General features: G+C 40.9%; 1 protein-coding gene across 4 annotated transcripts; it reads left to right on the forward strand.

Annotated features, from left to right (window-relative positions):
* The first annotated feature begins 45 nt into the window (after window positions 1-45).
* On the forward strand, window positions 46-7557 carry LOC122010048 (formin-like protein 3). 4 transcript variants are annotated; one of them, XM_042566419.1, is made up of 7 exons: window positions 46-1011; window positions 1735-2425; window positions 2505-3552; window positions 3618-3817; window positions 4717-4955; window positions 6221-7094; window positions 7203-7557. In XM_042566419.1, exons 1-6 carry the CDS (start codon window positions 895-897, stop codon window positions 7067-7069), a joined length of 3144 nt encoding a protein of 1047 aa, XP_042422353.1. In that variant the 5' UTR covers window positions 46-894; the 3' UTR covers window positions 7070-7094; window positions 7203-7557. The 4 variants fall into 4 exon arrangements, with proteins under 4 accessions (XP_042422353.1, XP_042422355.1, XP_042422354.1 ...); XM_042566421.1 differs by having other exon boundaries at window positions 6263-7094; window positions 7182-7557; XM_042566420.1 differs by having other exon boundaries at window positions 4720-4955; window positions 7182-7557.
* Window positions 7558-8531: the final 974 nt, after the last annotated feature.

Here is an 8531-nt window from a genome sequence, read left to right on the forward strand (position 1 = left end):
AATAATAGAGTTGTAATCGGTGCGGTGATAAATTAATAAATATATCAATAGCCAACAAAAGGCCGCGCTAATTTCTCCCTCGAGCGTCTTCCGCCCTCCGGTCTCCTCGTTTCCTCGCTTCCTCCCTAACCCGAAGTTCAACACGCCAGAGGAGGAAGAAGCATCGAGGATAGAGAAATTGCTCGTCGCAATCCTCCATTCGGCCGTCTTCGTCCACAAAAGAGCTCCTTTTCCTTCCGCTCAGCTCTCATTTTGTCACAAAGTTCGTCCTTGGAGGCCAGTCAGCCAACCAAAAGGGGGGCAGAGAGGCCTCAGGCAAGGAACGAGATCCCTTGCGTTCCACCTCAATGACATGCTAGGCCTCGGTGTTTGTTGAATTTTGGCACATTTCGTGGTTTGGATTTCTTCTTTAGGGTTTGGGGATGCCTCTCCTTTTCGGTAATTCGAGCCGTGCGTTATAGGTTTGGATCTTTTGCGCCTTCACGGAAGAGAAAGAATCCATCTTTGGCGCCTTTTGATTCCTAGTTAGGCGTTCAGGCGTTGGTCGTCTCCAGTTGCGGATTTCTGATGCTTTCTTTCTGGCATTGGCCTTTTGGAATCTATCCATTCAACAGGAGAACATCGAAATAATATTTATGAAAAGTGACCATATGGTTTTATCATACGATAGCTCAAGCTTATGATTCTGCGTGATTAGTATCTATCCATTCACGGGTAACTTCAGATGATTCTTGGTTCTGGACATTAGGATCATGACTGAGAGATTTCTTACTTCAAGGAAGGACGTCAACTGATCTTCTGTGTAAGGCATAGGTGATATTCTGAGAGCTATTCGGCAAGGACAAACTTATGTCATGAGAATGGTAGCATATATGTACAGGCTGTATCAGAGAGATGATGGCCTTAAGCAGGAATGGTATGATTGTTGGATGTATGATTTTGTTTCTGGTTATTGTTCCACAACTGTCAGCAGGGAGACAATTACAGTTCTTCAGTTTGACTCATTATATGGTAAGAAGAAGGCTTCAATGCCATTTTCATGTTTCTATGATTCATATTCTTTGTTGAATTATAACTAGAATTATAGTTTAGAAAGCATAGCTCTTCTATAAACTTTAACTTGATATGATGATGATGCTTCATTGTGAAGAAGTTTGTTGTCTATCAATTTATGATTTTCTAGTTTTTTGTCTGGAAACGGTATAAGCTGTCAGTCAGCATGTCATCTTGAAACTTCATCTATAGTTAATATGTCTCATTTGAGCTACCATTAAGCCACATCATATTTGTTTTGTCCTTTAAAATTAATTATAAACTCTAGTTGACATCTAGTCATTGTGTGCTTGGATTATTGTCAATAGATTAGAAGTATAGTTAGGCGAGGTGCGGTCTGTGTGCTTCAAATCAATTACAGTGTGTACCTTCAACAAGCCACTATAACTATTCAGGGATATTGTTTATGTGGACATACAAGTAACTATTCAGGGATATTCTACACTAATATCATATCTGTGTGCCATTTAATTTTCTCTGTTGGTAATTATTTACATTTGAGAATTGGATTTCTCCTACAATCAAAACCCAGAAGGAATCTTCAGGATTTTTTCAGCCCCTGATAACAAAAAGAGATGCCAGTTGTGTGACATCCATCTCAATGAATGTGTCATATGATTTTCTACTGATCCAATAATCTCACTATAGATATTTGATGCTGATGATTTACAATTATGACAGATAGAAAAAATGTTGCTTGATTGTGGTCTGCAATTGGAAGATATAAATGAGATTATTAACAATTGTCGATTACCTCTTTTGGAGGCCTTTGTCAAAGATTCTAAGCATATCTATGTAAAAGCTCGTTCACCGACAGGAGATGCCCAAGATGAAGCTGCAACTTCTCTATGTTCACATCTTCCACACTATCTTGAAAGTTTGAGAAAACAGAGCCACCAAGCTCTTAGTTCACTAGAAGAGAATGGCTATAAGAACTTGTATTCTTGTTATCTTGGCCACTTACTTGGACATCCTTCAAGACGGAATCTTTCTGGTCAATCTGCAACAGCCGGTGCACCTGTTTCTCATGCTTCAGCTGCATCACCATATACTGCAAATGGATTTGATCCATTGCCTTCCCCTCCCCCAGTTCCTGCAAGGAGACAAACTCCTGATGTACTTCCAACTCATGGTCACATATCCTCTTCATCAAAATTTAGCATGAGTGCAGAAGAAAATTTGCCACCAGAGACACAAGAGACCATCAACGAGACCATTTTTCTTGCAGTTGTTTTAAGCGTAACTGGGACATCTTTTTTTGCAGTAATTCTCTTCATCATATATTACAAATGCCGTAAGAAAAAGATTTTTTTACGTTCTAGCTTAAGAGATGACAGTCCACTCCTAAGTCATAGTTTGAGTGACCTCTCTGGTATGGAAGTTCATTTGCTTTGTACTTTTGGCTGTGACCACAAAGCTCAACGGCTGATTTCTTTTTATTATGGTTCCAGGTTCTCCACAAAGCCCTACAAGCTTAGTAAGCTTAAAAGGGAAGAATAAGTTGGAAGTTTCATCCCATAAATCCGAACCAAAACATGATAATGCTTCCTTGAATGTTGACTCAACTGAAGACTCAAGATTTTCCAATTCATTAATAGATCCCTCTAGTGTGCCTACAAATGTACCTTCACAACTTCCACAAACTCAAGAAGGGCAGCCATCACCACCACAATCACTTGCACCTCCATCTACTACAGCTGTAACCCAGCAACCTCCACAAACTCCTCCACCACCACCACCACCACCACCTCCACCATCACCTTCTGGTCATCCACCACCACCACCACCACCTTCTGGTCATCCACCACCACCACCACCACAACCACCACCTAGTGGTCATCCACCATCGCCACCACAACCACCACCGCCACCACCTTCTGGTCATCCACCATCACCACCACAACCACCACCTTCTGGTCATCCACCATCACCACCACAACCACCACCTTCTGGTCATCCACCATCACCACCACAACCACCACCACCACAACCACCACCACCTTCTGGTCATCCACCACCACCACCACCACCACCATCACCTTCTGGTCATCCACCACCACCACCACCACCTTCCGGTATTCCACCACCTCCTGGATTTCCACAATGTCAAGGACATCCACAAGGTCCATCTGAACAATCCCCTCCGCGAGCTTCAGGACCTCCACAACCTCCAGGACCTCCACAACCTCCAGGACCTCCACCACTGCCTGCAGTGGCTCCTCCAGTTCAAAAGGACGATCCAGTTGCTAGGTCGCCGCCACCACCACCACCACCCAACAAAAAAGTTGGTACCCCTTCGCCTCCACCAAACTCTTCTACTGCTCCCCTTCCACCACCCCCAAACGCAAGAGTGCCACGGCCAGCCCCACTTGGACTAAAACATACTTCATCAAGCAACCAAGCACCAAAAACAAAATTGAAGCCATTCTTTTGGGATAAAGTTCATGCAAACTCTGATCAATCAATGGTGTGGGACCAGCTTCAGTCTGGTTCTTTCCAGTATGCTCCTTGGTAACTTATGTTTTGATCCTTCGTGTAATCTTATACTGATGTTTCATATTTAGGTTTGATGAAGAGATGATTGAAAGTCTATTTGGCTATACACCTGTTAATAACTCGAAAATTGTTGGGAAGGAGTTATCATCAAAGGTCCCCGTTCAGTTTGCTCGAATACTTGATGCCAAGAAATCCCAAAATTTGGCAATTTCATTGAAGGCTCTGAATGTGAAAATAGTAGTAGTCCGTGGTGCGCTCTTGGAAGGAGGTACACTTGAAATTAAATAGAAAATTGTCTTCAAGAACATTTTATGCCAATGTATAGGTACATTTTGCACCTGGTTTAGTGTTTATGAGGCTGGTAGGGATTTATACTTTAACTAGCTTTGAATAATAAATAAAATCCTCCTACAACAAAATTTTCTTGAGCAATTTGGATCTGTTGAAAAAATTTGTCCTCTTATGGTGGTGACTTGCAAAGCTTGAATTTGTTTTTTTTTTTTGAAAAATTGTTTGTTCGTTTGCTTGGTAAGATGAATGCATGGGGCTATTAGAAGACAAAAGTAATGATATCTGGAGAGCAAGTAAAATTTCACTAGATGATAATATGAAAGAGAATCAGTTGACATAGAATGGGCGTTTTCAAAGTCAATAATGGATTTATAGTTAGCACAGTTGAATGGATTATAGTGGAAGTTGAAAGGGGTAGAGGGAATTAGAGTAGTTAAATTAGATAGACTTGAAACATATTCTACATATAAACTTTTGGCAACTTTTTTTTGTGTGTCCGTGCAAATGTGTGTATGTGTGATAAACAATCTTTTCTATAGTCCTTGAATCTGTGCTTTCTGAAGTCAAAGTTTGTCTTTGACCTACAGCCCTAGCATGATGTTTTTGGCTGCCGAAATACATATTTCAACACCCAAAATGCCTGCAATGAAGTGACACAAATGTTTTTGATTCCCTTTATTAACCATTTCCCTAAGATCACTTCTTCTATTCTTACATCTTTTCATTTGATTTTTTGCTCTTGTGAATTATCTTTCACCTTGTACAGACTATAACTTGAATGTTCTCTTTTTAACCTTACAAGGTTTTTGACATGTACCTTAAAAATTTGAACTTTGTTATCCATTGTGATGCGTTATCTGTTTTTTTTTTCTAAAGAAGGAAATGAGCTTTCTGTGGAGTTACTCCAAACATTGCTCAAGATGGCTCCTACAGTTGATGAAGAGCTGAAGCTTCGATTGTATACAGGAGATCCCTCTGAACTTGCTTTAGCAGAACAGTTCTTGAAGGCTTTACTGGAAATTCCTTTTGCTTTCCAACGAGTAGATGTACTACTTTTCAAGGCTTCTCTGCCAGAAGATGTTTTAAATGTCAAGCAGTCATTCTCTATACTAGAGGTAATATCTCTTGTACTATTCAGATGTCATATTACAAAATAGTTGTTTGTTGAATCCCAAGATTGCCTAGAGCAACATGACCAGGTGAAGATACATAAAAAAAAAAAACTTAGTATATGTGCTTATACTCATGTTGAACATGTATATATCGGTAAACTTGTATTGGAGAATTCTTTAACTAAACTTCAGTTTGGTTACATTCAATGATGACCTTGAACCACACAAAATGACATCCTTTTGCGTCTGCTATGCTTTTGAAGTTTTATTACATGTGTGTGATAACTAAGTTTCCAAAAATGCTTCAAGGAGATATTGGATATAAGCTATAATATGTCTACCTCTATTATTTCATTAATGCAATTATTTTTTTTAGTTTTCTCATTTAGTTGTTTGTAGTAGGGCTGCAAATGAGTCGAGCCGAGCTTGAGCTTGGGTCGACTCGAGCGAGTTTCTGAATTTGAGCTCGAGCTCGAGCTCGGCTCGACCATTTAATCATGGGTTCGAGCTCGGTTCGAAAACAGTGAACTTAAATGTAAAAACAAGTGTGCACAAGCTGGGATTCGAACCTTCAACCTCTAACAATCTTATGAAACACTCTAGCCACAAACACCTCCTCAACTTATTACTTAACTTTAAAGTAGTAATTATTTTAAATATTAAAATATTAAATTAGCCGAGCTCAAACAGGCTCGACGAGCCTTCGAGCTAGTATTAAATGGGCTCGAGATTGGCTCGAATATTAAACGAGCCGGCTCGAGCTCGAGTCGAGCTCGGTCAACTCCGAGCTCAAGTCGAGCTTTGACCGAGCAGCTCGTGAACGGCTTGACTCATTTACACCCCTAGTTTGTAGTACTTTATAAGGTTGCTTGTCTTGATACAAATATTTTAGTATGTTAATCTATCATTTTTGCTAGCTTATATGACTTAATGATGTTTATGCTAGTGTTTATAAACTTGTAAAGCTACCATTATTTGTGCTTATCATTCCTTCTATTAAAATTTAACAACAAATTTTCAAACACGCAAACCTTTGGTTTTTCTTTACAGTCGTGGTTATGTTCCATAGTTGAGCAGTATCAGTCAATCGTCTAATGAGTTTCTTTTCATCAGTGAAATTATAAAAATAAACTTAAAAGACTTCTCAAGAATACCACTCATGTTGATTATATCATCATATAATTGTTTTTTCCTACTTATCTATTACTATTTGTATAGGTCATTCGAATCACATGTTCTTTTTTTTTTACCCCATCTATTATTTTCAGATGGCTTGTGGAGAGTTAAAAAATAATCGTCTGTTCTTGAAGCTATTAGAAGCTGTTCTTAAAACTGGCAATCGTATGAATGATGGTACCTTCCGTGGGGGAGCACAAGCATTCAAGCTCGATACACTCTTGAAGCTTTCAGATGTCAAAGGAACTGATGGCAAGACAACACTGTTGCATTTTGTTGTCCAAGAGATAATCCGATCAGAAGGGGTGCGTGCTGTTCGCCAGGCAAGGGAGCGAAGTGGGAGCATCTCTAGTGTCCATTCCAGCGATCTTTCTGATGATTCACTCCACGAATCCGAAGACTACTTCCGTAAACTTGGTCTCAAAGTTGTTTCAGGCGTCGGAGATGAACTTCAAAATGTCAAGAAAGCTGCAGGTCTGGACGCTGATGCATTGACATCGTTGGTAGCAAGCCTTAACCACAGATTATCAAAGACGAAGGAATTCCTAAATACAAGCATGAAGAGTCTCGAGGAAGAAAGTGGGTTTCATAACACGCTAAAGAAGTTCTCCTCGGAGGTTGAAACTGAAATCACTTTCATTTCAGAGGAGGACAAGAGAATAAGATCTTTGGTGAAGAAAACCATCGACTTTTTCCATGGGAATTCAGCCAAGGACGAGGGGCTACGATTGTTTGTAATCGTACGAGACTTTCTTCTGATTTTGGAAAAGGCATGCAAAGAAGTTAGAGAAACACCAAGGAAAGTGAAGCAGCCAGCTCCGACTCGTGAAAACTCGTCGTCATCACCCATGCCCAGTCCAAAGCTGCTGCTTTTTCCGGCGATCAAAGATCGACGTGTGGACGGTAGTTCTAGCTCAGATTCCTCGAACGATGAAAGTTGATTGCCCGACCTCAATTTGAAAAAAGGTAACATTTGATTTGCAGTGTGCATACCAACCTTTAGTTATTCTTTCATGATTGAAAAACCATTCTTTAACTGGATCTCGCCATTAGTTTTCTTAAGCACTGGCACAGGATGCTGGAAACTACCACCTTTTGGAAGACGCTGGCATTGCTTAACGATCAACATCCGTTACGATCCAGAAGCAAAATCTAGGTCGCAGAACGTTGAAGAACCACATCTGCATGCCTATGTGCGGTCATCGACCCCATGGCATATTGGAAGCAAAACTAGAAACACACTGAATTTTGTTCTTGAGCCTAGCAGTTTGTGCATGTCTAAAAGTGTTAGTTTGCAAGATTTTTGAATCATTTGTATGATACACGTGATGGAGGACTGGCGTTTTTGTTTCATGCCATCGGCCTTTGTTGGCACTGCTGTGTACCATGTAAGCAATGTCAGAGCTAAGTGATGAACATGGTTTAGATACGTTGCTGCTCTTCTTTTTGTGTTCTTGGGAAAGGTCAATAGGCTATTTTCTCTCTCTCTCTCTTCATATTATCATCGAACATCATTCCATTTTTTTTCTAAAAATGTTAGATTTTTTTTTAAAAATTAATATTGCTTAATATTATATTATAAAAATATAATTGTTACAAATATATTTAAGAAAAAAATAAAATAAAACCGAGGTACAAGTGGTAGATAGTGTCATCGGCCATGATCACACCATTCACCCTCACTCCCTCAAAGCAATGGTACGATAACATGCCCCCGCGGGCTGGATCAACCGGTTAAGACGTGACATCCTTGTACAATAAATTGTAGGGTCGAAGGTCCACGGATGTGCACTGGATGAATAATCTGGGCCGGCTGTGTTAAATTCCGGAGACACCATGTTTTAATCGGGCCAGTATTCACCGCTGATTTACTTCTTCCTAGGATTTCTGTGGGATCAGGCCTAGGGGGCCGTTGGGCGGCGGGACCTACCTTTTTGCACAATGGTACGATAACAGAGTGTTTTCTCATCTTTCGTGTTGGACGGATTATCTTTTTGTCACGTGATAACAGTGTGTTTTCCAGGATGAGTCACAGTTTTAACAATTTAAGGGATGAATTCTTTTCAATGATGATTGACCTGAAAACGCTAGAGTAATGAATCTCCATAAAATGGTTTTCATAGCGAACCGAAAGCTCAGAACTCCAAATCTCTCCGTCTCTGCTCGAGAGGCCGGTGCTGATCCGTGGGAGGAGGAAGGGAAGATGTGGTGCTACGTGGGGAAGGCCACCAAGTTCTTCTTCTTCGTGGTGGTTGTGCTGCTGGTGGTGGGCCTCGTCCTGGGTTTCGGCCTCCTTGGCTGTACTGGGTCGAACAGCAGCAGCCACGTGCATGGAGGCTGCGACGGCCGCAGCTGCCAGCCCGCCTTCCCCCAACAGGTTCCGGCCACGGCTTCCCAGCCGCC

The sequence above is a fragment of the Zingiber officinale genome, chromosome 8A, assembly GCF_018446385.1.
Source record: "Zingiber officinale cultivar Zhangliang chromosome 8A, Zo_v1.1, whole genome shotgun sequence".
NCBI lineage: Eukaryota > Viridiplantae > Streptophyta > Magnoliopsida > Zingiberales > Zingiberaceae > Zingiber > Zingiber officinale.